At 34.1% G+C, this 20546-nt stretch overlaps 4 protein-coding genes across 8 annotated transcripts in view; 2 read left to right on the top strand and 2 right to left on the bottom strand.

Moving 5' to 3' along the window:
• The first annotated feature begins 5630 nt into the window (after positions 1–5630).
• Positions 5631–10195, top strand: LOC136275710 (glutathione S-transferase A-like). 4 transcript variants are annotated; one of them, XM_066085509.1, is made up of 6 exons: positions 5632–5864; positions 8196–8261; positions 8336–8416; positions 8529–8613; positions 9494–9558; positions 9787–10195. In XM_066085509.1, exons 1-6 carry the CDS (start codon positions 5697–5699, stop codon positions 10003–10005), a joined length of 684 nt encoding a protein of 227 aa, XP_065941581.1. In that variant the 5' UTR covers positions 5632–5696; the 3' UTR covers positions 10006–10195. The 4 variants fall into 4 exon arrangements, with proteins under 4 accessions (XP_065941583.1, XP_065941581.1, XP_065941582.1 ...); XM_066085508.1 differs by having other exon boundaries at positions 5634–5864; positions 8529–8609; positions 9490–9558; XM_066085511.1 differs by lacking the exon at positions 8336–8416 and having other exon boundaries at positions 5631–5864.
• A 942-nt stretch (positions 10196–11137) lies between these two features.
• Positions 11138–20546, bottom strand: part of LOC136275712 (FAS-associated factor 2-like) — a 26801-nt gene continuing 17392 nt past the window's right edge. The window contains exon 7 of one of the 2 annotated variants that reach the window (XM_066085514.1): positions 11138–12280. In XM_066085514.1, the coding sequence (XP_065941586.1) occupies positions 12101–12280 (180 nt within the window). In that variant the 3' untranslated portion in view covers positions 11138–12100. The remainder of the gene's footprint in view (positions 12281–20546) is intronic. The other variant, XR_010714218.1, reaches the window with a different exon arrangement.
• On the bottom strand, positions 13840–17044 carry LOC136275329 (FAS-associated factor 2-like). Its single transcript, XM_066084150.1, has 6 exons — positions 17010–17044; positions 16813–16898; positions 16322–16400; positions 15861–15942; positions 15632–15721; positions 13840–14608 (listed from the first exon to the last, which is right to left on the bottom strand). Exons 1-6 carry the CDS (start codon positions 17042–17044, stop codon positions 14405–14407), a joined length of 576 nt encoding a protein of 191 aa, XP_065940222.1. The 3' UTR covers positions 13840–14404.
• LOC105323979 (glutathione S-transferase A) overlaps positions 17023–20546 on the top strand; it is a 3963-nt gene continuing 439 nt past the window's right edge. The window contains exons 1-5 of the mRNA XM_020065404.3: positions 17023–17277; positions 19562–19627; positions 19738–19818; positions 19924–20004; positions 20273–20341. Coding sequence (XP_019920963.3) covers positions 17110–17277; positions 19562–19627; positions 19738–19818; positions 19924–20004; positions 20273–20341 — 465 coding nt within the window. The 5' untranslated portion in view covers positions 17023–17109. The remainder of the gene's footprint in view (positions 17278–19561; positions 19628–19737; positions 19819–19923; positions 20005–20272; positions 20342–20546) is intronic.

Genomic DNA, 20546 nt, shown 5'->3' with positions numbered 1-20546 from the left:
GTAACACATGAAAAAATCATTACATTGCTTGGATATATTATAACTGTGGGATAAACATATTTGCTTCTATAACCTTTCACAAAATATCTCTCAGTAAAAAGTTATCATTAAAAGACTTTAGGCCCCCTTAGCCCCTTATTTAATGGGCCAGCCTCTTTTTCAAGATTTCAAATAAAAACTCTAATCAATTAAAACATTTTTTGTTCAATAAGTAATTACAAATTTTGTACCATTCTTGAGATATCTTGAGAGGGTCGTTTTAGAAGCCGACCCTTAACTCCCTTAAAGGACCACATAACAAAAAAATAATGGTTGATTATTGTTAAGCTTAATATTTTGAGCATCTTTTGTTCAATATCGCTTTTCAAAATTTTCCTCCATTTTGAGATATTGAGCATCAAAGTTTTGGACTTCTGGCCCCTTAGAATCCCTAATTACGTAACATAGGAGGGAATGATTACCATGTATATGTGGATAACGTTAGAATGAACATAATTGCTTCTATAACGTATCACAAAATATTTCACAGTAAAAAGTTATCATTAAAAGACTTTAGAGCCCCCTCAGCCCCTTATTTGAAGGGCCAGCCCCTTTTTCATGATTTTAAATGAAAGATCTAATCAATTCAAACACATTTTGTTCAACATGTGTTTACAAATTTTGTACCGTTCTCGAGATATTTTGAGAGGGTCGTTTTAGGGGCCGACCCTGTAACTCCTTTTAGGGACCGCATAACAAAGAAATAATGGTTAATTATTGTTAAGCTTAATATTTTGAGCATCTTTTGTTCAATATTGCTTTTCAAAATTGTCCTCCATTTTGAGATATTTAGCATGAAAGTTTTGGACTTTTGGCCCCTTAAAATCCCTAATTACGTAACATAGGAGTAAATAATTGCCATGTGTAGGTGGATAACGTTAGAATGAACATAATTGCTTCTATAACGTATCACAAAATATTTCACGGTAACAAGTTATCATTTAAAGACTTTAGAGCCCCCTCAGCCCCTTATTTGAAGGGTCAGCCCCTTTTTCTTGATGTCACATCAAAGCTCTTTACTTTATAAAGATTTTTTGTTCTACATGTTATAACAAAATACTATCCAGGAAAGAGATATTGAAAGAAAACCACGAAAAATCACGACGCTTTTTTAACTGTAATTTTCGAGCTCGGGCGAGCTTCAGCGCTTTTGGTCACAGGAAAATATATATACCACATGTCAGATCTACAACCTTTTGTCTACAATCCCTGAAATTTTGAACTCAATATCTTAAATCGTTTAGGAGTTTAACCCTGGACAAGCCGACCCTCTGAAAATCGTTAAATTGTAAATAACTCAAAACCGGAAGTGACGTCATCATTAAAAAAAATTTCCAATAAGGTTCAGATCATTATCTATCAGACCTGAAAGTTTCATGTAAATCGGTCGGGTAGATTCAGAGAAATCGCGTACACAAAATTGGTTGGAAAAAAAAAGAAAAAAAATAATAATAATAGGGAAAAAGAAACCGAACGAAAACAATAAGGTCTTCCGTTGGAAACGGAAGACCTTAAAAACAATAGAATAACAAGAGGGTCTTCCGTTGAAAACGGAAGACCTTAAAAACAGGAACATCTGGGTTGCTCATTGACTTGACAACACGTACTTCTTACTACATTTGTATTTGGTTATAAAGAGGAACAACATTCTGGTCAAAATATAAACGACAATTTTCTGATCAATAAAATGCATAACATAATAGAATCTTCCCTTGCTTTTTTTTCCTTTCTTCCTACCAAATTTCTTGGTAAACGCCTGCATTTTACATAGCCTTCGTTTTGAAACTTTTCCTTTTTGGAGCCATAGTGTTATTCCAAATGTATATCCTGTGAAAATCATGCCTCATTATCTTGTACAAAAAGCATTTCATTTTAGCCTAGCCCCGCCTCTTCAAAGGAAGGGGGATCAGGGCCGTTCTTTGAGGGTTCACAGGGGAGAGTCCTTCGGGGAAATTTGTCACTACATGAAAGTCATCCGGACAGTCCTCATGACAGAATGCAAAATAATATAAAAACTGAAATACAAAGTAAATATTGAAATCAATACACAATACTGCATTCATAGTATTGTAAAAGTTGATAGTACTGTAAAAGTTGTTATTTACACTGGTGGTAAAGTACACATTTTCTGGGGTCAAACAATACGCATGGGCATTAAATACTGTAGAATCATTAGAATTTGTGGTGACTCAATTTTCGTGGTATTCGTGGGTAGCCCTCCCCGACGAATTTACATCCTCAACGAAAACAAATTCATAAAGAGTTATCTTTGTTAATGAAAAAGAAAACCGGCGCATCCATGAAATAACATCCCCACGAATAAGCAAAAAATCCACAATCCAGGAAAATTGGCCCCCACGAATTTAAATGATTCCACAGTATGCAGATGCATGATTTACCATACACAAGTTTTGATTTTTTTTTACCATACGCACAGGGATATTTTACACGGTTTTAAGCTTACCATGTAACTAGTGTAAATTCCCCCCATGCGTAAATAACCACTTTTACAGAAGCATGCACACCTTGACCAGTTATATAATAAAGCAACTATAGTGTGGTCGTTTTTATCAGGCATCACCTTTAATGATTGGTTTTCAGAAATCTTCTTTCAGTCCTTGATCCGTGAGGTAACCTCAGAACGATTCGTACTACATCTGGGTCATCTACTGCAGGCTCCTCTGGGATTTCAATCTTTAATTCTTCCTTCATTCTTTCTCTTTCCTAAAAATAAACCGCGAGATGAGGAATCTTAATTTTTTCATCTTGCATTCCAGTAATAATACATATATACAAGCACATATCTGGGAGGTGGGGATGGATCGGGACTCCGTCTGGAAATTGCGAACTTATATTTTACTTAGTAGAATTACCGCCCCCCCCCCCCAAAAAAAATAAGAAAATCAAGAGGCCAATAGGCCTTAACGGTAACTTGAGTACCATAGGCCATACACAAACTTGTCGAAGAATCTCATATATGCATTCAATTAAATTTCATTCTGGAGTAGAAAAATTATAATACTGTAATGATGACCACCTCCCTGCCTGAAATCTTACAAAAAGGACTATGAAACCTATAATTTTAATATGGCGAAAAGTTGAAAGATCATAATAGAGTGCATAGCCTGATATTGAAAAGGTGCAAGATTCTGATAGAAAATAATTTTCCCATATTTGTCAACTTTTAAGATAGGTTTTATGTGTATATGTTTTCATAGATAAACTAAAACAAGGTTGCTAGCATATACATGTTTTATTTAAAACAACTTCCTATCCTCTATCCCCAGGGGCAGATAGTAACTCTCCCTGTGGGCATTTAAAACAGCTATAAAAACCTATTCAGGTTCTTCACTTCTTGCGTTCCATCATGCATGAAATCAATCTTCAACCTCTGGCATATATACAAAAATCATTTTACTGCATGAAGATGCTCTCAGATTCAGCATTCAAACCTGTAGGGTGCATCAGTATCATAAGACGCACCATTTAATGCAAGTTTGGTGAAGTTAGGACCAGTTATAACTAAGATATAATCATCAGAGGCACCTGCTCTATAAACTTTAACCAGCTCTAAAAACCTTAACCTCCTCCAGCATCCGAAACGTATAGCTCAAATTCAGCATTCAAGTCTGTCTGGTGCATCATTATCATAAGATGCACCAACTATGCAATTTTGGTGAAGTTAGGACCAGTAGTAACTTAGAAATGGCTATCAAAGAGCACCTGCACCAAAAACTTTAACTTGCTACAAAAACCTTAACCTCCTCCAGCATCTGAAATTCATGGCCCAGATTCAGCATCCAAGTCTTTCAAGTCCATAAGTAGGTCCAGATGCATCATCCATGCAAATTTGGTGAAGACAGGGCAAGTAATAACTTAGATACAGGACCTACAACAAAATCTTTAACCAGGTCTGGACGCCTACACTGGGGTATAGCATAAGCTTCCCCCAACTTCGTCTCTGTGAGCTAAAAATTACCTGTATCATTTCTTTTCTTTTGTTTTCCTCATCCACTAATCTTTGTTTTTCTTGGTCAATTTTATCCTGCTCTTCTCTCCGTTTCCTTTCCTATTGATATGCATTTAAACATGATAAGTTTTATGAAGAAGAAACCATCATGACAGACATTTTCAGCAGTAAAGTATGTGTAACATGAAAAATTATCATATCATAAAGAACTATTATGGTACCATAAAATAAGTAAACTTTAAAGTCATCACTTTACCTTTTCTTGGTCAGCTTTCGAGGATTTTAAAAATGCTGCATCTTGTTCTCTCCTCAACGTCTGAGTGAAATCTCTTTCTTCCCTGTAACAAAATCATTTAAGCCATCCATTTTAAATCTTAACCATACTTCTTCTCATCAATTTGACCTTGAACATGTCAAATGACCTTTACTAGCATGCGCGGATCCAGAAAATTTTTCCAGGGGGGGTCCGAAGGATAATTGTGTTTGCCAGGGGGGGTCCGAGGCATATTTTCGCGGTAATTTTACTATGTAAATTTAATAAATTTTCATTTTCCAGGGGGGGTCGGGACCCCCCCGACCCCCCCTCTAGATCCGCGCATGACTAGTCTAAGGTCAACATTTACAAGTCTTTCTTTTGCATCGTTCAAAGGTTGTCAAAATTTTATGGAGAAAATTAGAAAGAAAGCTTTTCAACTTAAAATTCATCAAATACATTTCATAATTTAAAATAATATCACAAAAATATTTAATTTTTTACAGAGAAAAATAATTTCTCACAAATTTGCATTGATTACCAGTGTATGCTTATGAAACACTCAATTCAAATTGACTTGCTGAAAGTGCAGTTTCAAACATTTTTTTTTTTTACAAATAACCTGTTAACATGTCGTTTACCTTTCAGCACGTGCAGCTATTAAGGATACCTCGTTATCCTGCAAGATTCTTTCTAATTTTTCTATGAGGTCTCCAGGCCCTAAAGAATATATCAGAAATCTCAAAACTCATAATTTTTAACCTATCAAGTACATGTATGGCAGATGGAAATTCTCATTAAAAGGACTTTAAGGCTTTTTTTCTTTAACAGCTACACAAAATATTTGTATTTTTCAGTTTCAATATATTACCAAAATTTGCACATACTGTGGTTTTATCAATATTCATGGTCATCAATTTTTGTGGATTTAATGAAAATCACAGTTTCAACAACACATTATTTCCTGGCCAATAATAAAATAGAAATAAAAAATTGTACTTCAATGAACATTTAATTCTTTGGATCAATTCGACAGCGAAATCCACGAAAATTGGTACTGGAGGAATATTGAGGAACCCACTGTACACTATATGTGTAACCCTTATTTGTTTGTTTCTTTACTTACCTATAGGCCCCTCTATACGTGCTACTACTGTCATTCTGTTTTGTCATAGGACAATCAGTGCCAAAAATGGATGTGTTTTATTTCAATGCCCTTGACACTGAAAAAAAAATCCAAGATGTAACAGATTTCTCCAGTATCAAAGAGTTATTTCTAAACCTAAATATCCTCTGAATCCTTCTGGACTGTTTGTATTACGTGCCCAAAACAGCAGTTTATGAAAAAAATTCCCTCTCGGCATTCCATACTACTTGTGATTCTACACACTGTACAAACACACAGTCAGTGAGAGTGGCAATATCATCATCATCATGGCAGAGAACATGTTTCTGTTCTGGGGGTCGGGCAGCATTCCCTGCTGGAAGCCTATGATAGTTTTGGAGGAGAAAGGTTTCGGGGGATACAAGAACAAATTGATAACGTTCAGCAACAAGGAACAGAAAGGGGAGGATATTCTAAAACTCAACCCCCGAGGTCAGGTACGCAAATGTTCCATCTTACATGCGTAACAAGTATGCAGGCCGTGTAATTAATTGTAATTTATAGTATACATGTACACGTTAGGCATTTAACTGTCCTTTTTATTAAGGTCTTTCGTTTCCAACGGAAGACCTTATTGCTATTTATTATGCATAATGCATGCATGGGGTTTAAATTCAAATCTATGAGTGACATTTAATCTATTAACACGTTCTGTATTAAATTCATATCGACGTATTAATTGCTAATTGAATAGCCATAAACTATAATACCCGACGCGAAAGTGTGTGCATTAAGTGGTGTAACAATATAGTATATAGGTAGCTGAAAAATGTAAACCCCCCCCCCCCTTCAAAATAGTGACCGTTAAGTGAAAATAATAAAGCTATCAATAATATGTGTGGTGTGGGATATTTTTTCTTTTAATATAATTTTTAACTGTTCCAATTTATAATAATGTCTTTTTTGCTCTTCATTTTGAACTACCGATAATCATGTCTATTTCTGCTCTAGTTTTTCAACTGTCACAATTGTTTTTTTTTAATTGACTGCATTGAGGTTTGCATTTCATATTTAAGGGACACGAAGGTAATAATCTTAAATAAGTGCAATTTAATACGGAGTTTTTAAAAAAAAGAAAATTGAGTTTCCATGTCAGATATAATGCAGTGTAGAATGTAGACCAATTTAATATAGCCGCAATTAGTAGTGGTACATGTTCAGGTCTGTTAATTGTTACATTAACTGTAGTGCACATGGTGTTCTATCTTATCAGCTAGCATGTTCCCTAAAAACCCCTAATGCGGCGGACTTTAAAGGGTACATACTGGTCTAGTCTAACTATTTATATAATAGTGTTGTGTTGTGCATGTACTATGCCTAAATAGTAGTCAGGGTTTGATACATAGTGCACTCGCCTCCGCACAACACTACACTATTGTTATTATTATGCCGACTGTTGAATATACTTGCGTACTTTGCTATAAGTAGCTGTAACGTTCGAGTGTTGACAAGTCCCTAAAAATAATCACCGGAAAAGCAAGCGTTTGTTTTGTTTTTTTTCAAATTAATCAATTAATTTGATTGTTTATTTAATCAACAAGTTGTTGTACAATAAAAAGTCAACAAAGGTTTATGTTCTTTTCAAGAAATGAGAGACGTTTGGCTTTACCGAGAAAACTTTAAATGTTTAGCAGACGAAATCTCATCGAATTTTTTTTCTTGTACATTCTTTATCAAGCGTCATTTAAAAAAGCGTTTTGTGATTCTCATGTAGAATTTCTTTGAAAAATGTTCAATCAATTTGTTCAAAAGTTTATAAGAAATGGTTGTATCGTCAAGTAGAATCTGGATCGATCACTATAAACTTTCAAGAAATTATGAAATTTTAAGTGTGAAAAGATTTCATCGTTAATTTTCACCAATGAAGTTGTGGTTATCCCGGCAGAGCCACTTGACTTTCTACTAAAATACTACCCAACTTTCACGAAAGTATCTTGCATTGTAAACTGTGAAATGTAAAGTTAAAGTTTTTTTAAAGTCCATATTGTGAATTCAGGGGAAAGCTCAATTCGTTACACTCGCTCAATTTTACGCTGAATAAAAACTACAAAACGAAACATAAGTCCAACAAGTTGTATTTAGGTTGGACTATACATAACGGTACATGGTATTAAAAAAAGCAACAAAAAACCCGAATCTTGGAGTTTCCAGATGAAAGCTTGATAACGTGCGAAGATTCCAGCACGGACAGTCCGATAAAATTCTGTACCCAAAATCGACACTTACATGCGGTATTCCAGCACAGCTACTCCGATATCACACACGCTTTACTAACGTACGGGGTTCCAGCATAGTTAGCCCAACCGTACTCCTCCAGATCTTAACCATGTATTCTCTAGCATTTTTTTTTCTTTTTTTTTTTGAAAGACATTGCTCTTTTTTCAATGACAAAGATATGATAGTGACATGCCAGAAAAATAGACTTTCAAACTCATAGCTGTTAAGAGAATTTATCTTCACGCTATACGTATGGATGTTAATTTTTTTCTGGCATGTCTCTACCATCTGTCATTTATCGGACAGATTTGAAACCATGAAAACTAATTTAATTTCAAGTGATATACATGCACATGCCTTATATCAAAGAAAAGACCGAAATTTCTTAAATCTGCACGTTGTTTACGAATTGATGATCAGCAGCGAAAATTAAAATTCATATCCTAAAAGCCTAATTGATACATGCATGCTTCTGTTGAATAATTTTGTTAAGTCTGGCAAGCTTTTTGGAAAGCTATTATAATTATTTGTATATAATTTTATTTGTATAGGTACCTACCTTTAAAGATGGAGACATCGTGGTTAATGAATCCAACGCAATTTGTGAATACCTCGAGGTAATAAACCTATATATATGTACATATGTAAGTAGAGAGAGAGAGATCCCTAATTTTGTTATTTGCTTTCCTAGTGTACTTACACAGACAAAGGGACACAACTCATTCCTACTGACAAAGCCAAGAGAGCCCGCGTTCTCCAGAGGATGCATGAGGTAAATACACTACTGTAATAATGTATAAACCGATATAATGCATTAAATTAGACGTTATCACCAATTGAAACAATCTTAGGCATGTAGAGCTTTTTTTAATCATTAAACACAGGCTGCCGCCAACATGCAACAGAAGCTAGTATTGGACCTACTCTATTACTTCTTCCAAACAAAGGAAGAGGATCGCAAAGAGGCAAGTTATGTTCTTTTTGAGAATCATATATTCATATATAGTGCTACATGTAAATTGCATTGCAAATGTAAATGAGTTTGACAAAGAAAATACCACTGTTTAACCCAAGTACACATAACAGATCATCTTTCTCTAGGAAGATAAAAAAATCTTTCTTGTACAAATATGTAATGAGGCATTAATTAATTCTATAACTTTTAAAAACTGTTGATGAATGGAATATACAATTATTTAATGCTTGAGCAGTCAATAGACCAGAATATTTTTCCCGAGGTGCAGGGAACAGCTCAGTATGATCTATTGTTCAATAGATCATACTGTGCTGTTCCCTGCACCAAGGGAAAAAATTCTGGTCTATTGACTTTTCAAGCATTAAATAATTGTTTTATTACTTAATTCCTTTTTTAGTTTTCGTGGTTTACAATTTTCATATTGCAGATGGTTTTCGTGCCATAATGCAATAAACTCAGATTTTTTTTTCATCTTTTACATGCACAAAACCTGTTGAATGCATTACAACATCTCAATTTAATATTAGTTTACCCAAAGAAGGGGGGGGGGGGTCTTCAACCCATTAGATTTTAAATAGTCGTTTACCTTAGGCTTATATAAAGCTTTAAAACTGTTGATTATTTGAACTCCATTTTGATAACATTGAATTTGGTTTCACCAAGTACTAAAAACAGCGTCTATGTAAAGGAATATACATTCCCTGAGAACTATCGAAAGGATGTAACATTACCATACCCGCGTTCTGAAATACGTTGCAGGTCCAAAGATCGCAGTCTATTGACCGGCAGTTCAAAATAGAATCAAATATTTAATTTGTAATAAAACAAATAAATTCCTTTGATTAGGTAATAATATCATCTGTTAATAGGAAGAAGTTGCCAAGAAAGTAGAGGCTGCAAAAGAGGAATTGGACCGCTGGGAGGCATATCTTGGGGAGGTACTGTATCTAATTTTTGTTGGTTATTGGTATTTAATGTTTTTTCAATTTATTCACTTTTGCAAACGGGGAACTAAAATTAATTAAATCATCTGTTGTTCCATCTTACTCAAAACAAAAAGAATATTCTAGTGCATAATAATATTTAACATGATGTTTTCAGCAAATCTAATTTTCAAAGGTTACTACAATCAATTAAGTTTTCAATTTCACAAATTTTCAATCAAGACCAAAGCCTTTGTGGCAGGACCAGATTTTAGCATGGCTGATGTGTGGTTTTACCCATTCATTGCCCAATCCGTACGCATGGGTTTGGAGCTCGAGAAATTCCCCAATATGAAGGCCTACTACGACAAAGTGACAGCCCGCCCTAGCGTTCAGAAATCATGGCCGCCTCACTGGAAAGAGGAACCACCCATAATTTCGCCCTTCAAGGGAAGAATTTAAACATGACAGATATTTGAATGTTGAAACTGGTAGCCCATATACCATGTAACCATTACTTGTAAAGCTATTTATCTGTCAATCTAATGAAATGGAAAAACTCTTCCTTTTTTTCGACTCACATTTTGTACATGTACATGACCATTATGGATCATTTAACTTAAAATGAAATAAACTAATATTACTTTCAGAATCTGATTTGAATTTTGAATGCATATAAAGAAGAAAGCCTGGTAAAACAAGAGGCCATAGGGCCACATCGCTCAATTGAGCAACAATTCCATACTGACAAACTCTGACCCAAACAGCTTATGGTAAATCAAATGCTTCCACATAGGTTTCATCAACTTTTCTGGCAAAATGGTTTTCGATAAGGTTTTTAAAATTTAACCTTATATGTTACTATGTAAATTTGACACCCCCCCCCCCCCACTGTTACCCAAGCCTACCCATTGGAACCAAGATTTAAACTTGAATCTACACCTTTTGAGGATGCTTCCACACAAGTTTCAGCTTTTCTGACCAAATGGTTTCTGAGAAGAAAATTTTTGAAAAATATCAACAAATTTTCAATTAATCCTAATTATCTCCCCTTGAAAGAAAGTGTGCCCCTTCATATTAAAAAAATTGAATCCCCTTCACCAAATGATGCTATGTGCCAAGTTTGGTTGAAATTGGTCCAGTGGTTCTGGAGAAGAAGTCGAAAATGTAAAAAGTTTACAGACAGACAGGCGGACACCAGACAAAAAGTAATCAGAAAAGCTCACTTCAGCTTTCAGCTCAGGTGAGATAAAAAAGTTGACTAGATAAAAAATAAAGACTTTCATACAAACACTGACGAAATGGAGATGACATAACAGTATAGTGATGTTATTTTATGATCCTTTTGGGACTATTTTGAGATATATGCGTTATCATATGTTGTAATTTTTATTTGATGACAATTTCATAAACATCATTCAGTATTGTACATTGTTCAAGAGCTTGAAGTCTATTGAATAAGTTAATAACATACAAAAACACATTATTAACTATATAACCATCTTAATCACTGTAACATTTGAGTATGCTTTCTATATAATATTAATAAATATACCATTAAAGCATCTCAATGTTTTCAAAATATAATTTGGCAGTGAATTTATTAAAAAGGCATTTTAGTTTAACCAAGAGTCAAATACATAAGGCATAAATTTAACAAATCAGGCACAAAAATTTTAATGTAAAACTAGAATGCAGCAACTTAGTTTTAAGAGTAGGACTTTCAGTATTGCTCCACTGGAAATACAATGTAAAAATTCTTTCTGTTTGACTTTTACCATGTTATTATATTGTACATACTGTGGAATTATTAGAATTCATGGGAGCTCATTTTGCCATGGATGTGTTATGTAAACTCATCCCAACAAATTTTTAAGTATTAAACACAGTCTGTATTTTTCATACATGAAAGTGAATCCACAAAACTTATTCACTCATTGAATAAACTTTTAACATACTGACAATTCAAAAAAATTTGTCCCCAGAAATTTAATCAATTCCACAGTATGTAACTATGTATTTAAAGTATAAAGAACACTTCATATACTATTCCATGGTTTTTGAGAAAAATGAAATGACCTGATCATACGATTAACAAAGGGCTGAAAGGCCCTCCAGAGGACATGTAGTAGTTATTGTAATGGTAACCCTTAGGTACGTACTAAACATATCTTTAGGTTTTTACAATAAATCAAACCAATTCATTCTAAAGATTTCCTTAAGTTATCAATTTCCACAGTACCCTTTGAACATGAGGAAATTTTTTTTTATAAAATATAAATAGAAAAAAAGAGGAACATCTGGGTCGCTCATTGACTTGGCAACACGTACTTCTTACTATATTTGTATTTGGTTATAAAGAGGAACAACATTCTGGTCAAAAAATAAATGACAATTTTCTGATCAATAACATACGTAACATAATTGAATCTTCCCTTGCTTTTTTCCTTTCTTCCTACCAAATTCCTCGGTAAACGCCTCCATTTTACATAGCCTTCGTTTTGAAACTTTTCCTTTTCGAGCCATATTGTCATTCCAAATGTATATCCTGTGAATATCATGCCTCATTATCTTGTACAAAAAGCATTTCATTTTTGCCTAGTCCCGCCTCTTCAAAGGAAGGGGGATCTGGGCCGTTCTTTGAGGGTTCACAGGGGAGAGTCCTTCGGGGGAAATTTGTCACTACATGAAAGTCATCCGGACAGTCCTCATGACAGAATGCGAAATAATATAAAAACTGAAATACAAAGTAAATATTGAAATCAATACACAATACTGCATTTATACATAGAACTGTAAAAGTTGATAGTACTGTAAAAGTTGTTATTTACACTGGTGGTATAGTACACATTTTCTGGGGTCAAACAATACGCATGGGTATTAAATATGCAGATGCGTGATTTATCATACACAAGTTTTGATTTTTTTACCATTCACACAGGGATATTTTACACGGTTTTAAGCTTACCATGTAACTAGTGTAAATTCCCCCCATGCGTAAATAACCACTTTAACAGTAGCATGCACATCTTGACCAGATATATAATAAAGCAACCATAATGTGGTCTTTTTTTATAAGGCATCACCTTTAAAGGGTACCTGCAGTGCCGGTCAATTTTTGATATAATGGAGATCTATGTGTAAAAACATCATCCTGAAAATTTTACAGCGATCGCATAAGTAGTTTTCGAGATATTTGGGGAAAACCCGATTTCACACCTGAACGAGTTTTGAATCATGCCGATTTGGCGCGAGATGAACTGTGACGTCACGGGGTCAACGCCGCTGCATGAGAAACAGGAATATCGTATGAAAACTGTTTGTTTTCTTGCATTGTTTTATCGATATATGAACATTTTTTTCTGTTGTTTTTTTTCCTTATCAACCCTGGATGACTAATTATACTGTTGATTGAGTTTAACCCGTATTTTATCGAACAAAAATGCCCGAATTCAGAGAATTGTTTGCTTCATGAATTTCGTCAAATGTGTAACACATTTTACATATAAATGCACACCATATGTAGCAAAATGACAATTAATCAAAGCATTATTGTTATAAGAAACATATTTTGTTAATATTGTCATTCTTTCGATTGATTTCTCAGTGACATTATTAACTGATTAATAATATTGATAATGCATAATGATATTTCGTAAAAGGTAACTCGGGGTCTATTTCTCGTATAAGGCATAAAATTACAAATGATATCGCCCGATTTTTCAATAATATTGACATCGGACCAATAACAATCAAAATAGTATGCATTCTTTAACAAACAAACACGGGATTATGAACGGATCAAGGCGAAAGTCCAAGATGGCTGCATGATTAAGTCTGTCTCGTATTCTTTTAAAAATACGATAATGGAATTTAATTTTACATTTATTTACATCCTTTGTCAAAATGTTCCAGTTTATTTAGATTTCATAATGATTCGTTGTCAGGAGTAATAAAGCGTTTAATTGCTGACCATAGCGCTCGAAAGAAAGTTGCACTTTATTAAATAAGAAATTATAAATCCGAAATAATTACTTATTTACATAAAAAAGGTTTCAATTGCCGAATTATAAATTCGGTCATTATTTAAGTGATTAGATAAGTAACAATAAAGGCATTTACTTCGAACATTAGTTTTACTATTTAATAGTATCATGCATGATTCTTTAATCACTGATTGACGGATTATACACATGTTTTAGCTGACGAATGCTTGATTTTACACAGTTTAATTTATTTTTCTGTTTTATCTTTCATTAGTTGAGTAGCTAATTATACACAAATCAATTTACCAGTCTAGAGGTGTGAAACCCTCCCTTTGTTCACCAGACTCGTGTACCTTGTGTATACATACCCCAGATACACGTGTGTCTGGAGCAGTGGCTTCGTTAGTTTACCTGTTTACCTGTGTCATTATCTCGGATCACTCGTGTGTGAAAGGATATTATGTAATCAAAAATGGATAATGAACATAAATTTGCCCATGTAAGCGTTTTAAGATATCGTATTCATCGGTAAAAGGGCGACGAGAATAACAAATTTTAAAATCCTTTAAAAAGAAATCTGATTGTAATAAAATAATAACGGATACAAATTTCTAGATCTACAATACTTAAAATAACAAGATACGTCAAAACATCAGACCTATATCAATCATTTTGGCTGAAAAATCGAATTTAATTTGTATAGCTTTGTAAGGAAATTTCCCTCGTGTTGACCTCGTGACGTCACTTCCGCTGAAGCCTCGTTATCGCCTAATTCTGTTTTCTCTTGATTAGATTTCCCAAAGCAGGTAAAAATAGCCACTTTGAAGAGGCGTAACTCCATTATTTTTGCACCGATTTCGATGCGGTTTTTTGCATTAAATTTTGGTAAATAAACTCTTTAACATATGTTTCACATCGGCTGGGCTGCAGGTACCCTTTAATGATTGGTTTTTCAGAAATCTTCTTTCAATCCTTGATCCATGAGGTAACTTTAGAACGATTCGTACTACATCTGGGTCATTTACTGCAGGCTCCTCTGGGATTTCAATCTTTAATTCTTCCTTCATTCTTTCTCTTTCCTAAAAATAAACCGCGAGACGAGGAATCTTAATGTTTTCATCTTGCATTCCAGTAATTATACAAGCACAAATCTAGGAGGTGGGGGTGGATCAGGACTCCCTCTGAAAATTGCAAACTTATTATTTACATAGAAAAATTAAGTTTCATTCTGGAGTAGAAAAACTATAATATTGTAATGATGACCATCTCCCTGCCTGTAATCTTACAAATAGAGTGCATGGCCTGATATTGAAAAGGTGCAAGATTCTGATAGAAAATAATTTATGTGTATGTGTTATCACAAATAAACTAAAACAAGGTTGCTAGTAATAAATACAACTTTGATTTAAAACAACTTCCCTGTGGGCATTCAAACAAAAACAAAAAACAGCTATAAAACCCTATTCAGGTTCTTAACTTCTCCTGTTCCGTCTTTCAGGAAATCAGTCTTCAACGTCTGGCATATATACAAAACTCATTTTACTGCATGAAGATGCTCATATTCAGCATTTAAACCTGTAAGGTGCATCAGTATCATAAGACGCACCATTTAATGCAAGTTTGCTGAAGTTAGGACCAGTAATAACTAAGATATAATCATCAGAGGCACCTGCTCTATAAACTTTTACCAGCTCTAAAAACCTTAACCTCCTCCAGCATCCAGAACCTATAGCTCAGATTCAGCATTCAAGCCTGTCTGGTGCATCATTATCATAAGTTGCACCATCTATGCAAGTTTCTTGAAGTTAGGACCAGTAGTAACTTAGAATTGGCTACCAAAGAGCACCTGCACCAAAAACTTTAACTTGCTACAAAAACCTTAACCTCCTCCAGCATCTGAAATTCATGGCCTAGATTCAGCATCCAAGACTTTCAAGTCCGTAAGTAGGTCCAGATGCATCATCCATGCAAGTTTGGTGAAGATAGGACAAGTAATAACTTAGATACAGGACCTGCAATAAAAACTTTAACCAGATCCGGACGTTGACGCCGGGGTATAGCATAAGCTCACCCAAACTTCGTCTCTGTGAGCTAAAAATTACCTGTATCATTTCTTTTCTTTTGTTTTCCTCATCCACTAATCGTTGTTTTTCTTGGTCAATTTTATCTTGCTCTTCTCTTCTTTTCCTTTCCTGTTGATATGTATTTAAACATGATAAGTTTAATGATGAAGAAACCATCATGACAGACATTTTCAGCAGTAAAGTATGTGTAACATGAACAACTATTATGGTACCATAAAATAAGTAAACTTTAAAGTCATCACTTTACCTTTTCTTGGTCAGCTTTCAAGGATTCTAAATATGCTGCATCTTGTTCTCTCCTCAACGTCTGAGTGAAATCTCTTTCTTCCCTGTAACAAAATCATTTAAGCCATCCATTTTAAATCTTAACCATATTTCTCCTAATCAATCTGACCTTGAACATGACAAGTGACCTTTACTAATCTAAGGTCAACAATTACAAGTCTTTCTTTTGCATCGTTCAAAGGTTGTCAAAATTGGAAAGAAACCTATGGACCAATTTTTTTTCAACTTAAAATTCATCAAATACATTCCATAATTTAAAATAATATCACAATTAAAATATTAAATTTTTTACAGAAAAATAATTTCTCACAAATATGCATTGATTACCAATGTATGATTATGAAACACTCAATTCAAATTGACTTGCTGAAAGTGCAGTTTCAAACATGTTTTTTACAAATAACCTGTTACCATGTCTTTTACCTTTCAGCACGTGCAGCTATTAAGGATGCCTCGTTATCCTGCAAGATTCTTTCTAATTTTTCTATGAGTTCTCCAGGCCCTGAAGAATATCTCAGAAATCTCAAAACTCATAATTTTTAAACTATCAAGTACATGTATGACAGATGGAAACTCTCATTAAAAGCACTTTAAGGCTTTTTTTCTTTAACAACTACACAAAATATATGTATTTTTCAGTTTCAATATACACGTATTACCAAAATTTGCACATACTGTGGTTAAAATCAATATTCATGGTCATCAATTTTTGTGGATTTAATGAAAATCACAGTTTCAACAACAAATTATTTCCTGACCAATGATAATTAAAAATTAGAAATTGTACTTCAATGAACATTTAATTCTTTGGATCAATTCGACAGCGAAATACACGAAAATTGGTACTCGAGGAATATTGAGGAACCCACTGTATAATATATGTGTAACCCTTATTTGTTTGTTTCTTTGCATACTTATAGGCCCCTCTATACGTGCTACTACTATCATTCTGTTTTGTCGTAGGACAATCAGTGCCAAAAATGGATAAGTGTCCTTGACACTGAAAAAAAATTCCAAGATGTAACAGATTTCTCCAGTATCAAAGAGTTATTTCTAAACCTAAATATAGACGTTTTCTTACCTCTGAATCCTTCTGGACTGTTTGTATTACGTGCCCAAAACAGCAGTTCCCTCTCGGCTTTCCATACTACTTGTGATTCTACACACTGTACACACACACAGTCAGTGAGAGTGGCAATATCATCATCATCATGGCAGAGAACATGTTTCTGTTCTGGGGGTCGGGCAGCATTCCCTGCTGGAAGCCTATGATAGTTTTGGAGGAGAAAGGTTTCGGGGGATACAAGAACAAATTGATAACGTTCAGCAACAAGGAACAGAAAGGGGAGGATATTCTAAAACTCAACCCCCGAGGTCAGGTACGCAAATGTTCCATCTTACATGCGTAACAAGTATGCAGGCCGTGTAATTAATTGTAATTTATAGTATACATGTACGCGTTAGGCATTTAACTGTCCTTTTTATTAAGGTCTTCCGTTTCCAACGGAAGACCTAATTGCTATTTATTATGCATAATGCATGCATGGGGTTTAAATTCAAATCTATGAGTGACATTTAATCTATTAGCACGTTCTGTATTAAATTCATATCGACGTATTAATTGCTAATTGAATAGCCATAAACTATAATACCCGACGCGAAAGTGTGTGCATTAAGTGATGTAATAATATAGTATTCAGGTAGCTGAAAAATGTAACCCCCCCCCCCCCCCCACCTTTCAAAATAGTAACCGTTAAGTGAAAATAATGAAGCTATCAATAATATGTGTGGTGTGGGATATTTTTTCTTTTAATATAATTTTTAACTGTTCCAATTTATAATAATGTCTTTTTTGCTCTTCATTTTGAACTACCGATAATCATGTCTATTTCTGCTCTAGTTTTTCAACTGTCACAATTGTTTTTTTTTTTAATTGACCGCATTGAGGTTTGCATTTCATATTAAAGGGACACGAAGGTAATAATCTTAAATAAGTGCAATTTAATACGGAGTTGTGTTTTTTAAAAGAAAATTGAGTTTCCATGTCAGATATAATGCAGTGTAGAATGTAGACCAATTTAATATAGCCGCAATTAGTAGTGGTACATGTTCAGGTCTGTTAATTGTTACATTAACTGTGGTGCACATGGTGTTCTATCTTATCAGCAAGCATGTTCCCTAAAAACCCCTAATGCGGCGGACTTTAAAGGGTACATACTTGTTAGTCTAACTATTTATATAATAGTGTTGTGTTGTGCATGTACTATGCCTAAATAGTAGTCAGGGTTTGATACATAGTGCACGAGCTGGAGGCGAGTGTTGACAAGTCCCTAAAAATAATCACCGGAAAAACAATCGTTTATTTTGGGTTTTTTCAAATTAATCAATTAATTTGATTGTTTATTTAATCAACAAGTTGTTGTACAATAAAAAGTCCATAAAGGTTTATGTTCTTTTCAAGAAATGAGAGACGTTTGGCTTACCGAGAAAACTCGAAATGTTTAGCAGACGAAATCTCATTGAATTTTTTTTCTTGTACATTCTTTATCAAGCGTCATTTAAAAAAGCGTATTTGTGATTCTCATGTAGAATTTCTTTGAAAAATGTTCAATCAATTTGTTCAAAAGTTTATAAGAAACTTTAACTTTAAAATTACCGTATCGTCAAGTAGAATCTGGATCGATCACTATAAACTTTCAAGAAATTATGAAATTTTAAGTGTGAAAAGATTTTATCGTTAATTTTCACCAATGAAGTTGTGGTTATCCCGGCAGAGCCACTTGACTTTCTACTAAAATACTACCCAACTTTCACGAAAGTATCTTGCATTGTAAACTGTGAATTGTAAAGTTAAAGTTTTTTTAAAGTCCATATTGTGAATTCAGGGGAAAGCTCAATTCGTTACACTCGCTCAAGTTTACGTTGAATAAAAACTACAAAACGAAACACAAGTCCAACAAGTTGTATTTAGGTTGGACTATACATAACGGTACATGGTATTAAAAAAAAGCAACAAAAAAAACCCGAATCTTGGAGTTTCGAGATGACAGCTTAATAACGTGCGAAGATTCCAGCACGGACAGTCCGATATAATTCTGTACCCAAAATCGACACTAACGTGCGGAAATCCAGCACAGCTAGTCCAATATCACACACGCTTTACTAACGTGAGGAAATCCAGCACAGTTAGCCCAATCGTACTCCTCCAGATCTTAAACCATGCATTCTATAGCGGTCTTTTTTTCTTTCTTTTTTTGAAAGACATTGCTCTTTTTTACGATAACAAAGATATGATAGTGACATGCCAGAAAAATAAACATTCAAACTCATAGCTGTTAAGAGAATTTATCTTCACGCTATACGTATGAATGTTAATTTTTTTCTGGCATGTCTCTACCATCTGTCATTTATCGGAAAGATTTGAAACCATGAAAACTAATTTAATTTCAAGTGATATACATGCACATGCACTATATCGAAGAAAAGACCGAAATTTCTTAAATCTGCACGGTGTTTACGAATTTATGATCAGCAGCGAAAATTAAAATACATATTCTATAAGCCTAATTGATACATGCATGCTTCTGTTGAATAATTTTGTTAAGTCTGGCAAGCTTTTTGGAAAGCTATTATAATTATTTGTATATAATTTTATTTGTATAGGTACCTACCTTTAAAGATGGAGACATCGTGGTTAATGAATCCAACGCAATTTGTGAATACCTGGAGGTAATAAAGCTATATACATGTACATATGTAAGCAGAGAGAGAGAGAGAGAGAGAGAGAGAGAGAGAGAGAGAGAGAGAGAGATCCCTAATTTTGTTATTTGCTTTCCTAGTGTACTTATACAGACAAAGGGACACAACTCATTCCAACTGACAAAGCCAAGAGAGCCCGCGTTCTCCAGAGGATGCATGAGGTAAATACACTACCGTAATAATGTATAAACCGATATAATGCATTAAATTAGACACACCAATTGAAACAATCTTAGGCATGTAGAGTTTTAAATCATTAAACACAGGCTGCTGCCAACATGCAACAGAAGCTAGTATTGGACCTACTCTATTACTTCATCCAAACAAAGGAAGAGGATCGCAAAGAGGCAAGTAATGTTCTTTTTGAGAATCATATATAGTGCTACATGTAAATTGCATTGCAAATGTAAATGACAGAGAAATGTAAACGAGTTTGACAAAGAAAATACACATTATCACTGATTAACTCAAGTACACATTACAGATCATCTTTCTCAAGGAAGATAAAAAAAATCTTTCTTATACATAACCACAAATGTCAAATATGTAATGAGGCATTAATTAATTTTATAACTTTTAAAAACTGTTGATGAACGCAATATCATTTGTTAATAGGATGAAGTTGCCAAGAAAGTAGAGGCTGCAAAAGAGGAATTGGGCCGCTGGGAGGCATGTCTTGGGGAGGTACTGTATCTAATTTTTGTTGGTTATTGGTATTTAATGTTTTTTTCAATTTATTCACTTTTGCGAACGAGGAACTAAAATTAATTAAATCATCTGTTGTTCCATCTTACTCAAAACAAAAAGAATATTCTAGTGCATAATAATATTTAACATGATGTTTTCAGCAAATCTAATTTTCAAAGGTTACTACAATCAATTAAGTTTT

The sequence above is a fragment of the Magallana gigas genome, chromosome 5, assembly GCF_963853765.1.
Source record: "Magallana gigas chromosome 5, xbMagGiga1.1, whole genome shotgun sequence".
NCBI classification, from domain to species: Eukaryota; Metazoa; Mollusca; class Bivalvia; order Ostreida; family Ostreidae; genus Magallana; species Magallana gigas.
Note: the sequence above shows the minus strand (reverse complement) of the source record. Positions and strands in the feature narration are given on the sequence as shown.

Bases quoted from the DNA above. Each gene is read 5' to 3' on its own strand.
- LOC136275710 (XM_066085509.1), top strand. From the start codon at position 5,697: ATGGCAGAGAACATGTTTCTGTTCTGGGGGTCGGGCAGCATTCCCTGC. The intron at 8,262-8,335 runs GTAATAAACCTA...TTGCTTTCCTAG, and splicing joins CAATTTGTGAATACCTCGAG to TGTACTTACACAGACAAAGG. The intron at 8,417-8,528 runs GTAAATACACTA...CATTAAACACAG, and splicing joins TTCTCCAGAGGATGCATGAG to GCTGCCGCCAACATGCAACA.
- LOC136275329 (XM_066084150.1), bottom strand. From the start codon at position 17,044: ATGGAAAGCCGAGAGGGAACTGCTGTTTTGGGCAC. The intron at 15,943-16,321 runs GTAAAAGACATG...ATTTTGTTACAG, and splicing joins ATAGCTGCACGTGCTGAAAG to GGAAGAAAGAGATTTCACTC. The intron at 15,722-15,860 runs GTAAAGTGATGA...ACATATCAACAG, and splicing joins TGAAAGCTGACCAAGAAAAG to GAAAGGAAAAGAAGAGAAGA.